The 18,902-nt window shown below is 40.9% G+C and overlaps 6 protein-coding genes across 10 annotated transcripts; 2 read left to right on the top strand and 4 right to left on the bottom strand.

Moving 5' to 3' along the window:
• Positions 1 to 266: 266 nt before the first annotated feature.
• On the top strand, positions 267 to 2,144 carry LOC110849244 (nucleoside diphosphate-linked moiety X motif 19). Its single transcript, XM_022096642.2, has 4 exons — positions 267 to 849; positions 941 to 1,365; positions 1,436 to 1,643; positions 1,740 to 2,144. Exons 1-4 carry the CDS (start codon positions 534 to 536, stop codon positions 1,913 to 1,915), a joined length of 1,125 nt encoding a protein of 374 aa, XP_021952334.1. The 5' UTR covers positions 267 to 533; the 3' UTR covers positions 1,916 to 2,144.
• Positions 2,145 to 2,637: 493 nt separating this feature from the next.
• Positions 2,638 to 7,710, bottom strand: LOC110849233 (ran-binding protein 9). Of its 3 annotated transcripts, none has more exons than XM_022096628.2 (12): positions 7,601 to 7,710; positions 7,140 to 7,513; positions 6,921 to 7,032; positions 6,595 to 6,838; positions 6,313 to 6,497; positions 6,171 to 6,214; positions 5,995 to 6,063; positions 5,897 to 5,920; positions 5,460 to 5,795; positions 4,789 to 5,355; positions 4,018 to 4,660; positions 2,638 to 3,364 (listed from the first exon to the last, which is right to left on the bottom strand). In XM_022096628.2, exons 2-11 carry the CDS (start codon positions 7,324 to 7,326, stop codon positions 4,608 to 4,610), a joined length of 1,821 nt encoding a protein of 606 aa, XP_021952320.1. In that variant the 5' UTR covers positions 7,327 to 7,513; positions 7,601 to 7,710; the 3' UTR covers positions 2,638 to 3,364; positions 4,018 to 4,607. The 3 variants fall into 3 exon arrangements, with proteins under 3 accessions (XP_021952320.1, XP_035709440.1, XP_021952312.1); XM_035853547.1 differs by having other exon boundaries at positions 3,993 to 4,660; XM_022096620.2 differs by having other exon boundaries at positions 2,638 to 3,396; positions 3,993 to 4,660.
• A 1,339-nt stretch (positions 7,711 to 9,049) lies between these two features.
• Positions 9,050 to 11,023, top strand: LOC118436155 (eukaryotic translation initiation factor 5B-like). The gene is made up of 4 exons (XM_035853582.1): positions 9,050 to 9,690; positions 9,772 to 10,286; positions 10,355 to 10,654; positions 10,738 to 11,023. Exons 1-4 carry the CDS (start codon positions 9,187 to 9,189, stop codon positions 10,997 to 10,999), a joined length of 1,581 nt encoding a protein of 526 aa, XP_035709475.1. The 5' UTR covers positions 9,050 to 9,186; the 3' UTR covers positions 11,000 to 11,023.
• LOC110845248 (metal transporter CNNM4-like) lies at positions 11,011 to 13,685 on the bottom strand. The gene is made up of 9 exons (XM_022091635.2): positions 13,462 to 13,685; positions 12,941 to 13,369; positions 12,772 to 12,850; positions 12,318 to 12,490; positions 12,212 to 12,247; positions 11,819 to 11,954; positions 11,539 to 11,736; positions 11,319 to 11,459; positions 11,011 to 11,260 (listed from the first exon to the last, which is right to left on the bottom strand). The coding sequence occupies exons 1-9, from the start codon at positions 13,642 to 13,644 to the stop codon at positions 11,223 to 11,225; spliced, it is 1,413 nt and encodes a 470-aa protein (XP_021947327.2). The 5' UTR covers positions 13,645 to 13,685; the 3' UTR covers positions 11,011 to 11,222.
• Positions 13,686 to 14,157: 472 nt separating this feature from the next.
• LOC110862129 (thiamine transporter 1) lies at positions 14,158 to 16,532 on the bottom strand. The gene is made up of 6 exons (XM_022111294.2): positions 16,086 to 16,532; positions 15,808 to 15,978; positions 15,227 to 15,712; positions 15,031 to 15,127; positions 14,739 to 14,931; positions 14,158 to 14,660 (listed from the first exon to the last, which is right to left on the bottom strand). The coding sequence occupies exons 1-6, from the start codon at positions 16,206 to 16,208 to the stop codon at positions 14,390 to 14,392; spliced, it is 1,341 nt and encodes a 446-aa protein (XP_021966986.1). The 5' UTR covers positions 16,209 to 16,532; the 3' UTR covers positions 14,158 to 14,389.
• Positions 16,533 to 16,650: 118 nt separating this feature from the next.
• Positions 16,651 to 18,867, bottom strand: LOC110862115 (pantetheinase). Of its 3 annotated transcripts, none has more exons than XM_022111283.2 (5): positions 18,639 to 18,867; positions 18,254 to 18,391; positions 17,872 to 18,173; positions 17,574 to 17,785; positions 16,651 to 17,498 (listed from the first exon to the last, which is right to left on the bottom strand). In XM_022111283.2, exons 1-5 carry the CDS (start codon positions 18,732 to 18,734, stop codon positions 16,705 to 16,707), a joined length of 1,542 nt encoding a protein of 513 aa, XP_021966975.1. In that variant the 5' UTR covers positions 18,735 to 18,867; the 3' UTR covers positions 16,651 to 16,704. The 3 variants fall into 3 exon arrangements, with proteins under 3 accessions (XP_021966975.1, XP_035714678.1, XP_021966966.1); XM_035858785.1 differs by having other exon boundaries at positions 18,627 to 18,867; XM_022111274.2 differs by lacking the exon at positions 18,639 to 18,867 and having other exon boundaries at positions 18,254 to 18,611.
• Between the last annotated feature and the right edge of the window lie 35 nt (positions 18,868 to 18,902).

The raw sequence follows: 18,902 nt of genomic DNA on the forward strand, positions 1-18,902 counted from the left end.
GGTTCTCTTGTGCCGATCTCTCACCTCTGGATCCCATGGATCATCCCTTCAGAACTCCTAAATACCGAGGTAGCGTTTCACCAATTTCATGGAACATGATTGCACACTAATGAACAAGGCCGGTGTTGGTTATTTGTCTCTCTCTCTCAAAACGAGAATCAACAACATGCTTCTTAAATTCACACAGTGAGTACACAAATGTTATATAACAATGATATACTGATGAGATGAAAAACCACAGCTGAGAGTCGAGACAACTTATTTAACTACTGGTCCGAGCATATAGTTGAATTAAACATATTGTAAAAATATTTACCTGAAAACTAGGTAATTATTTATTGTGCAGATCATGTATCATGTATAGCCAGCCGCAAGACGTACAAACAGCGTGGCTTTGTTTATTCTAACCAGACTACAGAAACATACATAATTGAGCTAAGAGTATTGTTTCATGCATGCAATTATTGAATATCTTTACGTCGTTATACGTGAAACCAAAGTTTCTTTTGTCCAGTTGTGAGGCTTAATAGAAGATGCTTTTCCGAAAAGTAAAAGTGCTGGTGGGTGCAGGTATTGGTCAATTTCGACGGTCAATATCATTCGACAGACTTCAAAATTCTTCTACCAAACCATGGCGTGATTCTGGATCGGCTATAATTGTTGCCCCGATGAACAATAATCCACCATATTCCTTGGGATATTTAATGATTGAGAGGTCGAAAGGTAGTGGAGTTGCGCCAGGATGCGTTGTGTTCCCAGGTGGCGTCGTCTCTCCTGTCGATTTTTCTCCTCGATGGACTAATCTTTACAGGGACGCCAACATTGACCTCGGCTCCTTTCAGTTTTTTGGTAAGTCAACTATCCATTACACAAATATTTAAGATACGTGTGAAGATTACGCATGTTCATGCACTGCTATCTGATTCTCTGATTCGTTTAGACAAAAATGCACATACTCCAGAAATATATTCCCGAGAAGGAACTGACGCGTTTCCTTACCCAAGCTCTGTAGTATTTCGCCTCGCTGCTATTCGCGAGACATTTGAGGAGGTCGGAATTTTAATTTGTCGTAAAACTGACAGAGCTTCCAATCTTTGTGATTATGACTATGATTATGAACAACTTTCGGACAGAAAAGTAGTGCAAGCATGGCAAACGAAAATTAGAAAAAGTCCTGAAGAATTTATCAATTTGTGCGTTGAACTTAAATGTGTACCTGATTTAAACGCCTTGAGTGACTGGAGCGAGTGGCTTACCCCCACCTCACTCAAACCCAAAGCCAGATTCGACACGATTTTCTACATGCTCATCCTACCAAAAATGCCCCGTGTGGCTTATGACACCCATGAAGTCGCATCCGCCCAAGTATTTTTAAAATATCCTGTATATAGTAATTCCATCAGACAATCCGTATTTCTTAACTTCTGTTTCGCAGTGGGCCTCCTCCGCATCTCTCTTGAAAGACCATTTGGAAGGGAAGATCAAATTGATGCCTCCGCAGCTGTACGAATTATCCAGGATGCTCAACTTGAAGTCCATCCCAGAGTTTGAAGAGAGGGTGCTACGTCGTCAAAAGTTGGGCATTGAACGATTCTTTCCTATCGTTGAACAAGCTTTAGACGGGATCCTCTTCCTCCTCCCTGGTTCGTTGTCTCACTGTATATGAAAATTCACACGCCATTCCTTATTTTCCTAATTTGTTTTATTCTTATTGGATATTTCTTTTCATTTGGCAAAAGGAGATGACCGTTATTCTAAAGAACCGGACGTTCTAACGTTCTCAAAGCCACAAAAACTTGATCAGACTTTCGAGCAACTACAAAGTTCGGGTCAAAAATTTCATCGAGCCCAACTAACAAAGGACGGTGCCTACACAACTGTGATAAATGTCGAAAGATTTGGTCATGCATACTAGTACCTACATAACTAATTCTAATGTCCGCAACGGAAAGAAAAACAAATTAATTGTCGTTAGTTTGATGTATTCAGACGAAAGCTCGTACAATAAATATTATTTCAAGATAATTTCCTCACTGATACCGTTAAAATCAATACATACATACATACCACGAGGATGAATCTACTACTTAAACTACAAAAATTAGTTATAAATCGATAAATAAATCAGTATATTTTTTTCTAATTTTAATTGTTTTTATTAAAATCTGTATTTCATTTGTTATATTTTCTGTGACGAACTGTGTATGTTTATATTAACAATTTGCGGATTTAAAATCAATCAAATTAATTGTCAATTATGTTTTATTAATTCAAAATTAGCGAATATCGTAATAATAATAATAATACCTAATTAATACGTTGTAATTTTAAATATTTTTTATTTCGTTTAAAACCCATTCTCAATTTTATTTCAGCCTTCTGGCTGAACCCATATTACATTTTACATTACTCCTTTCTTCAAACTACACAATTACTGCGATTATAACCATGTTTCGTTAAATAAATTAGGGCATAACAATATTACCACAATTCACAGTTTATACGATTTCGTGTGATGTGTTCACTTTATGAACGAACTGGTGTCCCATCAACTGTGCAAAGTCGAATCAATCGAATTCATGTCCATTAATTAACCGGAAATTTGCCTTTAATGAACTACCGTCGCTGCTGATTTGGCTATCTCTATTAATGAGTAGTCCGACCACCCCACAAAGTACAATAATAGTCATCCATTAACCAAGTTCTCATACATACATACATATATTCACCCAAACAAATAATAACGCTCTCCATCCGGAAGCAACTATCTCTCGTCATGGTTTGAAATATTTGGAAGTTGGATTGGATTATAAAATTGAAAAATGCTCCTCAACAAATGCGAATCGCACATGACAAATCCATCCACAAGAAAACCAGGCTGCAGGATTGACTTAAAAAACCAAGGGTACAGAAGGGTCGTCTCAAGCTGATCGAATAAAGGTACGCTAAATATTGTTCAAAGCGGTGACGTTAATCTACACACCAATTTCCACCCACCTCTCTAATAAGCTTTGGCTGTCTTGTGCACTGTGTTTGTCTGTCTACTCTCTGCTTGAACACGGAAACATTACTTTTTACTGGTGTTACACTTGACCTTTGCATATATATCAATTTGCCATGTGTCCGTTATTCTACCCATCCATCAAAATACAATCATATAGTGTGAAAAGAAACTTGTTTGACTTGTTTGTTTGAAACTTGTCAAAATTGTTCGAACATAGTTTTCTCTTTATGCATGTGTTTTTTGCTATTTACATGATTAGCTGATGAGTTTTATGCATACCTTAATATCTCACTTCCATGTGCACTATTTTAGCATACAAAATTTTGACAAATAAATAGCGTTGAATAGATTTCCTTTAAACTATTAGTAATCACAGTAAAAGCAAATATGTACTTAAGAGTAGAAGGTCACTACTTGTCGGGCCCCGATTTCGATCTCCTTTGGATATGTTGTAATACTATATGAGTGTAGAAAAAGTGAAGGAGGGTTAGACTCTATGAGCCCATTTACGCCCGCCACACCCCCTCAAAGGCGCCCAAACCCCCAGAGTTGCCGCACTAAATTCATCGCCAAAAATCGAGTTTTGGTCAGATTTTCAAAAAAATTACATTTTTGTGATCCCAGATAGTTGCTCTATCATATCCAATAGCAAACTCAACTTTTTTGGAATTTCGAATTTTTTCAATACATACCCTTGGTCAGAAAATCTTCGAAAATATTGAAAATTTCAAAAAAGTTGAGTTTGCTATTGGATACGATAGAGCAACTATCTGGGATCACAAAAATGTAAATTTTTTGAAAATCTGACCAAAACTCGATTTTTGGCGATGATTTTAGTGCGGCAACTCTGGGGGTTTGGGCGCCTTTGAGGGGGTGTGGCGGGCGTAAATGGGCTCATGGAGTCTAACCCTCCTTCACTTTTTCTACACACATGTAGTACTACAACATATCTAAAGGAGATCGAAATCGGGGCCCGACAAGTAGTGACCTTCTACTCCTTAATAAAAGTAGACTTGTGATTAATTTTGATTGTTGCGAGGATGGTGGTTTCCTAAAAGTCTGTTGTCGACTGAATTTAGTTTAATGCAAGTCTTCCCTTTATTACATCTGGTTTATGCCTATATTTTCCTTGTTGATCTAAATATGTAGTATCCTTGAATCAATGAGACCTAGTTCACATATGTACAACGGATTATTATATATACAAATTAAGTATGAAACTTGACATTTGGACAGTTTGACTATGTTTTGTACAATGAATTGAATCGCGCATACATTGTATATATAAACATTATGCCAAGCCAACAGGAGCAGCCCAGCCGTACGCTTATCCACTCTTACTTACGTAGTAATAATACGCTTCTGCGGCTGACCTACAAATCGTACGCGAATGATTCAAACAAAAAGGCACAAATCATGGTTAAATAAAAGACTATCCACCTAACTACTAATGTGTATGTAGAGCGTGTAGATCAGTACGACGACATACATAAACTTGACTTTCTCAAGAAATAAAAGTTTAAATACTCCAAGAAATCCCTAATTGCACAAATTCCGATTAACTACTGAAAGATTATTTGTTGTCTATGGAAAGAAAGTGATATTATTTGACATCGGCTTGCATGTCGAGATCAATAAAGGCACAAGCACCCAGACCTGAAAGGAAAACAAAATTACAATTATTTTTACAACTTGAAATGAATGAACCGAGAAATTAGTGTGAAACTATTTAACGTCTGATATGCAGTTTAGAAAGATTGATTTGGTTGGATATTGCCTTTTACCTGAACGAGCCATTTGTGAGAGCAGTAGATGGGCATGATTGATCCCCACTTGAAGAGGGGGCGTTCTGGGTAATTGAATGGATTGGAGAATAGCAGAGTTCAGAGCGGCACACACAGGCTCCCTCTCCGACGAGGATAACTGCCAACCCATTGGCGACTCCCAGGGATCAGCATATGCCAGCAGACTAAATGCGTTCTGCATCAGCTTCTTGTTGCTATCATTGTGCCCATATATTCGACGCATGGAGACACTTAGAGCTTGCAAATCACGACCCACTTGAAGCAATTGCTCAACAGCACCCAGCCCATTGCTACCATGTTGAGGAAGTGATGTTATGGAACTCTCTGTCGGTGGGTTAGGAAACTTACACTTGTCCTTGTTCTTCCCGTTGACGACTTGTCCGTTTTTTGCTGCTAACATCTCGTGTGAAGCATCATTATTGCTGCTACTGGTAGAAGTTTCTCCGTTACACATATCAGATGAGGAGTCTGACTGTAAGGATGAATTTGATAGGCTATTTGGTGGTTTCTTGAGTGTAGTTGAGGAGGAATTTGCGATTTCAACCTCTACATAATAACACAATAGAAGCGTTGCAGTAATTAGTTTCCACTTTTTCAAAAGACTGCAATGAAAAAGTAATTATACAATGCTTCCGTGTTTATTTCCTTACCCATTTCATCGCCACAACCATTCGGATATCCATTATTGGAGTATCCAATCTCCATGTCTTCTTCTTCCTCGTCCTCTCCATTTTTGTTGCCACAATTATTTTCTATATCTTCGTCGGGAGATTCCAGTCGAATTCCATCACCGTTACAGTAATTGCTAGATGAACTGATGGTAGCATCACCGTCCAGATCTTCATTTGGCCTATCCTTTCGCGTCATTGACTGACCAACGAGTTCCACAAAATGACGACATCTAAGCATGAACAACAGGTCAGGATTGGAGTCGAGTAAATTTGGATATAAAGATTTCGTCTCATCTTCGGCTTCTTTAATATGACCTGAAAATTATTAAACCAAGTGAGTGGAGAGTACATCTTTTCCTTGTCTCTCACATTGTTAATTTTTATGACAAGAACTATTAGATAAAATTTGTAAATACCTTCAAGTACTAATTGCTGAATTTCTATTAAAAGCAACAAACAAGACAAGTTATAGCTTTGCTGATTTGGAAAATATTTAGTAAATATCGAAACATACTTTGTCTATTTTGCATGGACACTAAATCTTCTGCTACTGCTTGCCCACAGGTTTTGGCAAAAGCTTCTGCTGTAGGAATGGAATGTAATACATACGTACATACATACATTAGTTAGTTATTATAGTTATTATACTATATAGTTATAATTATAATTGTACTTAATTTATATACTTACCGGTTGAGCAATACCCGTGATGTACGAGATAGGACATTACCATCCTACACAAGTGGAAAACAGTCAAATTAATATTAGTAATATAGAGGAGACAGTAATTATGTATTACACCTGTGAGGAACTAATAATATTTGTTTCTCACTTATTCATAATTCCTTCCCAATTTCGGTAAGACTCTGGGATTGGAAATCGTTCTACCGTTAAGCGGGTTTTCCCTCTTATCTCCTTCATCATGTCTTCAATATCAAATACGAACGGCTGCTGACCAAAGTTGGCGTCAACTATTTCTCCTGGAGTTTGTAGTCCAACGGTTGGAAATAAGCTTGGCTGTAGTAAAGAAAAAGTACATAAGTTGTGTAATGCATGTTACAGATAAAAAAAACTAGCATGCATGCAATTGTAAGATAAAAACAATATAAATTACGGGCAAGTCTGTGAAGGCAACGCCAAGATGGTGACCGTTCTTTGTGTAAAAACAAGTGTTGTCTAGTAAGTTCACTCCACACCCAATAACATCCCCAGTGGTGAAAGTGGGCCCATATGGTTGACCAGTGCCAGATGAACAGAAACTATGCCCATCGTCTCCATGATATCCATACGAGTGTTTGTCCCACCCAGGAAGGCGATTCATATTCACACCATGAGCAGAAAGACCAATTCCCATATATCTATTAAAAACAACCAAACATAGCATGCATGAGCTTAGTAGCTTAATATTATTGGTATTATCGCGCAACACTAATTACTGACCCATCACGTCCTTTGGAAACAATTTTCACTTCAAAGTAGTATATTCCACAAGCTGCTGGAATCAAATGAGTAGCTCGTACACTGGCAGCATCCTTGTGACCCTTACCATGACCTAAAATACCCAAAACAAGTACAATCGAATATTCAAGTCTAAATTCTATCTTACTTATGAACAATCCGTGAATTTATTACATTATATAGCTAGAACTTAGAACATACCCTTGTAATGAACTCGGAGATTGTTCTGAGATAATCCGATAAAGTTAAACTTGTCCTTAGGACTCCAAGATCTTGGCAGAGGGGATTCTGCCTCATTCACCATGGGATAAAGGACCTTGATCCTATCCTGGAAATTAGACTCCCCAACCAAGAGTTTTGCTGACAACGTCATATTCCTGACTGCCATATACAAAGCTGCTGCTGCAGATGACGCACTATTGTCAGAACTGTAACTGTCTTGAGGCGCAGAAGAAGGGGGTCCAAGGGATTCTGGAGACCACTCGTCTTCAAGATCGCTCCCTTGATCGGCGGCCTCCGTTCTGAGAAGTGAAACGCACACGATCTGTACTGAGTTACGTCGTCCTACTGACGGACTGCAGGCAAGCACATAAAAAAAACTTATTATTACAAAAACACTTGGATCCCGTCTTTATTGTGCAATTAATTTAATCCGTATCTACCTAAGCTGCTGCCGTAGTAGGGAGGTCGGGTGCGCAGTTATATAAATCCACCACTCGATTCCATCAGCAATGAATATCCGAACATTGGGACATTAGTTGTTGCAGTCTGCAATTATTAAACAATGCAACTTTTGTTAGAAAGCTAACGTTATTAACTCGACATGGAAAAATAAATTAGTAAAATAATTCGTCCTTTGTTAATTTTGGTACGAAGTCATACTCGATCCAGCCAGACCGTATCAATCACCACAATTTATAGAAGAATATATGCTCGAGTTTGTCGAAATAGACAATTGCAATACGTAAATAAACGTAAAATAAATAATTCCACGCAATATATTTAATATTTGGTATTAAACGAATCAAATGTGCATTCAATCCACCATTTAACTTGCCTTTCTTTTTAAGAACGACTTGGCCTCAGAAGGGACCTCTGCTTTTCCTCAATTCGACCAGTTAAACCATTAACCATGAGCTCTAATTAATTTAATAAAGAAACTGCTGATGATTTTATTTTCTCTTGCATTTGATTCTCTCACTCACACCTCAGCTCAAGCAGACAAAAGCACTGCACTGACTTGCTAGCAACAACACATTTCTCTAGCCTCTCTCCTTCGCTGGGATTTGGGATACAGTCTTTTATGTGCCAAAATACCAAAACAGTCCAATATTGCCTGCTTCTAGCTCTGAGCATGTAAATGGCAACGTTCCGAGCAGTGTCCCTCGTCAGCTGAGCCGTTGCCCCTCCTGCACCGCACCTCAGCCAAAACCCCCGCAGCATCCACTTTCCCCCCATTAAACTAACCAACTCTGACCTTCTGAGCAGACAAATTCCCACCTTATCTCACCTTATCTTTCTCACTCCAAAGTTTTCCAAACTAGAAATTCGTGACAATTTTTTACCTCGCTGAATTTGCATCAGAAGACGAGGACCGTTTGTTTGAGTTGCCCCAAAATAGGTTTCTTCAGGTTCGGATGGTTGTTCTTTGTTCCCCTGTTGCCAAATTGGCCAAAGTTGAGAGAAGAGATCATCTACAAGCGTGTGCAAGCTGCAATTGCGTCGCAGTTCCATTATTCCATGCATGAAATGAATTTCATTGAAACCTGAAACCTGATTGGCATTTTTTGAGAAAGTGGACACAAAAACAAACTTGAGCAATGGATAAGTTGCAGATGTGATAAGAAGCTATATAACATTGTATCTATATTCTACGTATGATGGTGCGTAATGGCATCTTTTGTTATTAGACGCCCGAGTCGACCAACGAAATTAGGCTTGCTTGGCTTTTAAGTTATCTAGGTAACGTTAGCCTCCCTCATCTTGGCAAAATATGATCGAATACCACTTGTAATTAACATTTTATTATTATTCTACAAAATTTATTGCAATTTACTGACTGACAAGATGTTCAAAATTACTTTTGTTTTGACCTTGCTAAAGTACCACTATCACGCCTGATATTTCATATCAGTGGTACCTTCTCGCCCTCCTGGTGATATTATTTTTTCATGATGATAGGTACATACATACGTAACATTAGTTATTTGGCTGCATTGCCACTGCCACTTGAATCTCAGAATGTGCCATGGATGTAAAGGCATGTGCATATTTTGTAGAACCACAAACTTCCAAGGCGTCAGATGAGGTAACCAAAGAGGTTGCTACCACCGTTGACCCCCCTCAAACTGGAATGGACAATGCTCCTGTTGACAATAAGGGACCTCTCGGAAAAAGCGTGGGTGGTGATGTCGTCGAAGGGGAAAAACATGTTAGTGATAACCCACAGCAGCAGCAGCCGTCAGGGGACGAGGAGAAAGTTGAGGAGAACGAAGTGGGTGAAGAACCGGAAATGAGCCGACGTATGATAAGCATGCCAGAAGTAACAGAATCCGCCAAACCTTCACCTCCACCCGTGTTCACATGCCACGAAGCCACCTACGTTCCAAATAAGATTTTGACGAGCAAAAAGCAGAAGTCTACCTTGTGGGGTGCCAACGAGAGCAGTGACGAGGACCTCAGCGGGGATGAATTCTTTCCCCAAGCCTCGGACAGGAAAAACTATGCCAAGCACTACCCCACTGACAACGAGGTGCACAAATTGACAACTAATTAAATGCATGCAAAGATGAAAATAAATACTCATATATCCGAGACTTTTATAATTAAATAGTATCGTCCAGCAGCCATGTCTCCATTCCCAGTCATCATCCAACAAGTGGTCAGACTGGTGCACTCAGAACTAGCGAAGCACGGCTGCCAGCGCCTCCTCCCCGAAAAGGCCAAGCCAGCCACCCCCAACGAAGAGTCACAAAGTCACCACAAGAAAAGGGAGAGTCACCTCAAGCTCCCCCACGAGAACATGGAGAGGAAGATGCACCGGCTCAAAATCTACAAAAGAGCCTTCGGTTCCCTCGTCATCTACTTCAGATCCTACTCTCCGCTCCTCTTGTACATCAAGAAGACTTACGACGACGTCCTCTCCTTCCGCCTCCGCCAGTTCAAACAGGCTCAGCACGAGAAGCTCCGAATCTACCATGAGCGAGCGTCCCTCGAACACAAAATGATGACCTACAAGTTTCCTGACTTTAAACGCCTGAAAAAATCGGAGCAGCATTTAAATCTGCTCTATGTCCGGATTCGTAAACAGGACGAAGCTATTGAATTCATTACAGAGATCCTTCGAAAGTATATATTTGCATATGTGTTTTCCAGTTCCAAATGATTCACTTAATCATGCTGTCATACTTCAATAGGATGGAACGATCGCTGAGTGACCACTATGAAAAGTATCGGGACATGGAGGATCAAATTAAGCTCCTGGACATTGAGTTGACAGAGTTGACGCAGCGAAGCATGATCCCGAAAAAGTTTGAAGTGCAAGAGAGTGAAGATAACAATGGGGACGATGAGGTTCCTGCCTTTCTCAAATCGATGGATGACGACGATGAGGAGGAACCCATCGACGAGAATGAAGAGATTGATGAAGACAAAAGGATGGTTCTGATTTTAGCATATGCCGTTTGTACCAAGGACTTGGAAGAGGCGCACAGAAAGTAAAGCTACCCCTCGTGTACAACAATGTCTATGTTGTTATATTCTTTGTTTATGAACCATAATTTCCCATCATCATCAACAGGCTCAAGCTGTACGAAAAGAAGTACCAGCTGCAGCAGCTGAAGAAGAGGCTGCTGCAGGGGAGAATGCATGGTGGAGACGAAGAGGATGCCTTGGAAGGCCAACCAATTGACGACGTTGTGGCGTTGGGTGAGAATAGCGAGGACGAGGCGGAGGAGGGAATGTCGGACGAAGAGGAGGAAGAAGACGAGGACGACGAAGAGGAGGACGAGGAGAACGACGAAGCGGAGGAAAACGAATTCGTCGAGGATGGTCAAGAATAATCAGCAAAGTATTCACATAAATCTAAAATAATTTATTCAATGAAAATAGTCACACCATTTGCCGATTTATAAATACGACAAAACTTATGCATAATAAATTGGGCTAAATTCTCGCATTGATTATAAAGCGTCAATTAATACACGGTCGGTCAACATACATAATGCTCTTAAATTAGCATTGAATTAGACACTTTTAACATATTGACAAACCAGGAATATCTCTTTAAAATCTACTAAAAGGCCTAGCTGAGTATGTGCCAACTGAAAAATAAGCAATAAATCAGTCAATCATGATTCGTCAAAAAAGTGGGGATCTAACCATCGCTTTCGTCCATTATGTCCTGCTGAAGAAGCTCTTCTAGGACGTCCTCCATGGTGACCACGCCGATCCTTTCGTAAAAGGGGTCTCCAGGACCTTCGTCGTTAACCCTATCCACGAATGCCATGTGACCTCTATTACCTGACCGTCAAAGTGTTTGAGTAAGAATTGGTGTGTAATATTTTAATTAATGGAGTCAACAATATATCAGAGGGTAAACCTTCTCTGAATTTCCTAAACATGAAATCCAGACGAGTATTTTCAAAGACGCAGAACAAATTGTCTTTGAAATATTCTACGTCCACTAAATCTCTGAGTCGCATCTCGTCCTTGTAATCCACCATTATTAACTGTTTCACGTTGAGCAGAGCTATGACATTGGTTAATTCTCCGTCGTAGATGGGGATTCTTGAGTATCCTGCAAAATTACCAAAATATAAATATAGTCCCACCCACATATGTACATCTTGGTTAAATGGCTATCCGTAGTAGTTAGATACCTTGATTCTCAATTTTGAGCATGGTATTAAAATCCAAGATCGTCTCAATCGGCAGGGTAAACACATCCGGTATTCGACGCATGATTTGCTTCACTGTTTTTTGTTTAAGGTCCAGAGCAGAAATTATGAACACCATCTGTAAAGAATGACGTACTTCAAACTCAAATTAATGAATTGATTGGCTAAGCATGGGGAATATCTATTTTGGAATGGAATGTTTCAATGTTTGTCTGCACGTGTTTGCGCAAATCACGGAACGGCTGCGAACAACACTATATATCCCTCAATTCATAGACCACTCCCAACGATATTGAGCAATTTGCACACTATTTGCAATTTGCAAAGGTCGTAATACAGGAAAGTTCTCACTAAAAATAAGGCAAGAATGCTAACCTCTTCCTTCTCAAGGAGATGTTCATCTTTGACTGCCTGGAAGCACAATTAAAAGGAGACGCATTCACATCTTATCCTTTGTTAAAAATGATGATCAAGCAGTCACCTTGACGAGTTCCTTGAGACGCTCCCTGGTGAATCCAGCTCCAATCTCCTCACTCAGAAATTGATCCAGCAATTTGCTGAGAGGAAATGCAAGCGGAAACGTGATGATCATGAACAGCTTTGTGACGGCCATCGTGTACCCGGCCACCATGAGTCCATGTCGAGAACACACCGCTGCGAGATGTGAAATTTGCACCATATTTAAATGTCCATTAAATGTTCTTGTCCCGTAAAACTGATTGTGAGTTGCACAATTGAGTACTTATGTCGCAACCACTATTTGTGCCTTTATATACATAGATATACATACTTATTTCAAAATCATGTAAAACACCCGGAATATTTTAGAAAGACTTCGAGTACATATCTATATATAGTTCTTAATAGTCTTATAACACAGCGGCCAGGATTTACTTGCAGATTATGTACTCAATAATGACGAGGTATGATCGTACCTTGTGGAATGATCTCCCCTACGATTACAATGGCAAAGGTCGATCCTATGACAGCTGTGAATCCATCAGTCAAGTTGTCCTACAGGATAACAAAGGCTTACCATCCTGATTTTGCTATGATAAATCTAACATATCGTCATTTAGCTTGAGAATATATTTTTTAAGTTACCATGAGCAGAGTCAGGGTCGAATTTACGAGGACATTGCTGAAAACGAGGCTGCACAGCAATAAGTTCCCGTGAGATCGGACGGGGCGAATTTTTTTGGCATGATCACGTTCCCTGGGCGTCCCGGTATTGATCATAATCTTGAGGTCCATTCGGTCCAAACTTAAAACTCCTAGATTTAGGCCAGAGAAAAGTCCGGATAAAATCAAGAGGAACGCGATAAGAATCCAAAACACCCAGTCGGGCACTTTTGACCGGATTATATTTATCGTCAGCCAAGGGACCACCTCTCCAGTTACATGTTCTCCTTGAAGTGTCAGCTGGTCCGCTGTGGGGCCCATGCAAAAATAGACCTTCATTTCGTACCCACGGTACAATGCTGGCAGTGTCAGCTTCACCACTCCCATTTTGCCCGTTGTATCGCTGTGCACCTTGAGAGATGGTATGCTCATATAATCATAATCAATTACTTAACATGGAGTCAAATGGCCAGTCCGTACTGCTGGTGTGGGTATTGACGTACTTTGACGACTGCGAACGTGTCATTCTGCAGGTGACATGATTTGTGGGTGGTAAGCTTCAGCCATGCTCCGGGTGGAATATTGCCGTAAAGAGTTATTTTCAAAGCCGTCCCTTCCGGAATGTGTGGACTTCCCTTCGCATCGTACACGACTTTCTTCTTGTCCGATTTATGTTGAAAGGACATTCCAAATAATTCTACACTTGATGGAGTCACATCTTGGCCACGTGGCGTAATCTGTTATTGCTTCAAGTTAGCCATGTTAGCCTCGTAATCGTATCTCTCCAATCCACCTCCTCACTTACCTCATTTATGTTCTCCCCCTTTAAAGTTGGCATGCATAGCAAGACAATTGTAACTCCGAAATTTAGCGTTACTGTGGACGGGTGCATTTGGGAGAATAATAGGATAATTTTCACTGGAAAACGTGAATGTAAACGTTAGTCGGAGAATTTTAATCAAATACGACTCGATAGTAAATCAATATTGACACTGAAGAGTCAACAACGACATCTGCGCCTAGAACAAATTTCTATATTTCAGGAAACTAAAAGTTAATTCGTCATTGGTGACACGTTGTAATTGAGTACAAGTTTATTCGTCTGCAAATAAAGTAGTAATGAATTGATTGATTAGGTTGGCGACTGACGACTAAAATACCGTTCTATGCAAATTATGTAGAACTTCAATTCACATGCATAAAGTATTAAATAACATTAAATTTTATTGCCTTGTTTCATTTGGACACTGATTGACTATATAAAAATATTTTGCTTCGCCTGGTTTTTGGACCATACGGCTAAATAGCACAGCACTGTAGATTTTTAACGAACGCACCGTATATCATTTATTGCTTGCACCATCATATTATTTCAATTAATATCTCTAACTACGAATTTCTTCATCGTCAGGAAGGTTTAGATTCATTTCATCATTGACTATTTGCACTAATTTCGTTCCGACCGTCTTGATTCGCGTGGAGCCGTCTGCGGCAAGTGATCACACACGCAATGCCAAAAACTATTCCCAAAACTACAAAATAAATACCATAAACTAGAAATTGAGGGCGTAGATCAAGCGACAGTCCATTCTCATCAGTTAGAACGAACGTCAAAACGCTTTGTAAAACGAGGGAAATGAATCGATTCAACCCGAAAATTAGTCCATGGCTGTCGTCACTGATTCCTTGCGCCACCTCAGAGCTGCAATCCACAAATAAAGGCACATAACTATTAACTATATTTACAGTGGTTCAGTTAAAATACTGCGTGCGGTCATACCTTGCAACGGTAATCATGACCTGGTACAAAGTACGGAAGGCGATGTAGCAGACATAGGCTGCCACAATGGATCCCGTTTGTGACATCAGAATGAGGAGGAGACCTTGAAGAAGGGAAGTCACGAGTAGCAGGGATTCTCCCCACTTGTTCCACGGCCAGGAAACATGACCCACAGCCAACGCCATCACAGCACCTGGGATGAAATTTTGCAAGAATACACCACGATTACTGCACTGCACGACCCCCATCAACAAATAAACCGACCAACCACCGAGCAGTGAAATAAACTAACTTAGAATTGTATGAACTGCGTCCACCCCCGCGTTGTAAATCTCTCCAGTTTTGTACGAATAAATTGTCTCGTACAACGGCTGCACATAGTTCACAACCTGTCACAAATTAGGTCAATGGCATTTAAATTGACGCAATTCAATAGATTTTGTTCCTAATAATTCATCTTCGCCTTTTCCTTTATGCAAAATCCTTACTTGAACAAACCCTGCTGATGCGATTGCCCACCACACGGACCATTTTATGATGTGAGGATTGCTGTACGAATTTCGAAAGTCAGACCACAGTGTTGCGTACGCCCGAGAAATCCGTTGTCCATAGGTCGTGTCCTCCTCCGCGTGATTTCTGGTCGCCTTGTCGTCGCCCGTGTCAATGTTGGAGGTGAGCTCGGAGTTGATATTTCTGTAAAAGTAGATTGATTTTTCCACCCCCGGCAGAAAGACGGAGATGGCGAGGGCGGCCGTGAGAGAGACCAAGGTCAAGTAGTGCAGTTCATGATAGTTCATCCACTTTGCAGAGACGAAAGCCTGCGAAAATATGGCTGCCACAAAGTTTCCAATCAGAATGGCCGTGTATGTGTAGGATGTCACTTTCTTGTACTGGTCACGATGGACTTTGGCGTAGATGTACGTGTAATACGCAACCTCGGTGGAGCAGGCGAGTCCATACAACACCTCAACGACCTGTTACGTATGCAAGTACACGCGTGGAGGTATAAATCACATAAATTAAATAGTTAGTCGATTAGTTGTTTTAAAACAATTGACTAAAGTGTCACCTTGAGCGTGGTGAGTCCATGCCCCCAAATGAGAAGAGTGTACGTGAGAACAAAGGCGACAGCTTCGAGTACGATGATGGCCTTGTACCTTAAGTAGTCAGTGATGAGAAATACAATGGGAAGAGTCGCCAGGTAGGAATAAGTTGCAATTGGATACGCCACGTGCACCACCTTGAGCATAAACAATAATTCCGCTTTCAATATTAATAAGCGACGGCTGGAGACTACTTAACCGCAATGTTTACTTAAGTTGCAACTGGATAAGTTTAGCGACTTACCGTGGACTTTGTGAAATTTTTGTACTCAATCAAATACTCAGTGACGAAGGGCTCCGAGGGTCGAAACTCTTTAAAAAATCCATACGCACACAAAATTAGCGAAATCCACTTCCACTTTTCCATTCTCCTCTCACACTCTCCGGCTCTAAGACTGCGGATCTGCTGATTATCTACACTGGAACACGATGCCAAGAATATATGCCGGGACTTTTTACCGAACTCGGGGTTTCTCCGGGTATCGAGTCTTGTGACTGACCAAGTTTCTCCTCAGCAGGTGAGTGGGTGACGTAAAATTTGCAAGTCTTGGGACAGACAATATTACGCAGGACTTATGTTCATGCAGTAGAGGCAAGAAAAAACTCTCTGGAATTAATGTTTCTCAGGTCAAAGTTACGGATGCAATAAAATCAAATTATTGCTGTGCTTCTCATGTTTATGTAGATGCTTGTTAGGTGAACCTTACACAGCTTAATTGATATGAATACTTTTCATAGATGGAATACAGTAGCGTCAAATATCAACACATTTGCAGACGATGCAAAACAATGAAAAAACACTTGTCAGCTTGAATTGCATGATGCTGATGCAACGTAACACCTCTCGCTGCACAAATTTTTATTCACTCCGTCTCAAACACCTTTTTGATGAGTGCTACAGTTTTTATGTTAACTTGGCCTAGCGAATTTGACGAGATTTGCATAGCACTATTTTCACCTACATTGGTCTCGATGGAAAAAAGACTGGGCGAGATTAAGGCAAACTGGGCGTCCAATGCGTTGAAAGTAGGCAAGAATTCCGTTGTCTCGGGCTTGACGTCAAAAAAAGCTTTCAGCTGAAACGTCTCAAAATTTGGAAGGTGAATTTCTGAAGATGCCTTGTCGTTCTCGGAACATGACTCCAACGTGTAATTGAGACATCGGACAACTGCACACACTTGCCAATCGTACTCGGCCGTCTTTGCTGCTACCGTTCGAGTCCCGTTGAAAACGACGAGTCTGTAATTTTCGAGAGAAATTGGACCCGACACATTCCTCATTTTATAGTTCACTTGACAGCAGAATTCATTCTCCGTGCAGAGTAATTCTTGGTCCAGGGCAAAGTTCAGTACTGCCGTTGTGTAGTTTTGCAGGTCTTCTCTGAGGAAAGAATGGTAGGCGGCCACGTTGGACTTCAACTCGACGTCAGAGTCGAATTTCGTATTCACATCAGCAATCTTGTGTCGGGGTTGTGGCCGAGTGGGCAAGTTTCCCACGAGCATGGTGGATCCAGAGTCAGAGTCGAAAGTGTAGGTCACGGCGCCACGAACACCTTCGTAAATTCCGCTCCCCAACTGACCTCCCAACGGTTGGTGATAGCCCGACCCGAGGAGGTTGGAATTCGACCCGTATGCCCACGAGGCTTGGGCCTGAATTGCTGTGTGTATAATGCAAAATGTGATATTTGCGAACTTTATTATTTGCATTTATTAAAAGGATATGAAATACAAACCGGTCAGAAAAGGCAACTCATCCACCCAAGCAGTTGGGAAAATGAAATGTTGCACTCCCATCTCCACCAAGGCCACTGCTGGATCATGGAAAATAATGTCAAAGCAGGTAAATAGGCCAAAGGTCACTCCAAAGTCGGTCACAAAAGTGTTCAGCTGCACGGGGTCAGGTTTATCAAACTGGTCTTCAAAGTACAAGTTGGCTTTCTCATACCTGCCAGAAAAATACAAAATATGCATTCGCATTACATTCATAATTGGCACGATCCTTTGCTTCATATTTAATGTGCACTGACTCACTTTGCCACCAGATTTCCGACCCGGTCAAATACAATATTGCTGTTGAACTGGAAAACGTTATCGGGTGGGCAATTGGGTTGTCCTGTACAATCTCGAATTTCTCCACAATTCACGACGACGTAGATGTTGAAGGACTGGGCGGCACAGGACATTTCTTGAACGGCTTGGGACCCTAACTGCTCCCTGCAAGGGTTGCTTCCAATTGGAGGCACTGAGAGCAGAAATGGCTTCGCTGCATCTCGGTCCCTTGGAATCCCCAACGTTGTGAGTCCGTATTCGGGGAAAACTATAATGTCGACGCCCTGCCCCAAGAATTAGTTGGTTAATTTATTTGTGTCCATTTCTGACATGGCAATTAGCATGACCTCGATGTTTGCCTCACATTGGCGGATGCGTTTCCGATGAACTGCAGATAATTGGCAAGGTTCTTCGATATGATTTGAGGTCCTGTGTCCTGCCACGGGCTCCCCTCAGGCTGATACTCGACCACTGCTGCCTTGTACGTGTCCAAATCCTGTCCCTGGGGTTTTAAGAAATTAGCCACGCTGGCAACCACACAACTTGCGAAAAAGTAACAGTGACCAGTGTAATGCAAAATGAGTGACAACAACAGTATCGTAAGAACAAAGAGGCGGTGAGACACTGGCATGACCGCTTTCTAACAAGCACGAAGAAAAATATGTACAACTTTGTGTGTACAACAGCAACGTAAAATGAAGTATGAATTTGTTATTGTCATTCGATTTGCTGCATACCCGCTGATTTACCGAGGCACAATTCCTGCTAAGTAATGCCGTCATCAGGAGGAATGGAAATATTGCTACACGAGTATAGGATTCACTTCTTGAGACAAGTCGAGCCATTCTTATGTACAAGGTCACTAAACTTGAAGAAGAAAATATCAAGTTGGAGTGCGGAGACCACTAACCTAAAGCACTTGCCGATTAAACTTATACGAGCAAAGAATGAGCGAATCTCACATGCACGAACGCAATGAATGGTATCACAGAAAACAATGGGTCCAGTGCTGG

Source organism: Folsomia candida, unplaced genomic scaffold, assembly GCF_002217175.1.
Source record: "Folsomia candida strain VU population unplaced genomic scaffold, ASM221717v1 Fcan01_Sc001, whole genome shotgun sequence".
NCBI classification, from domain to species: Eukaryota; Metazoa; Arthropoda; class Collembola; order Entomobryomorpha; family Isotomidae; genus Folsomia; species Folsomia candida.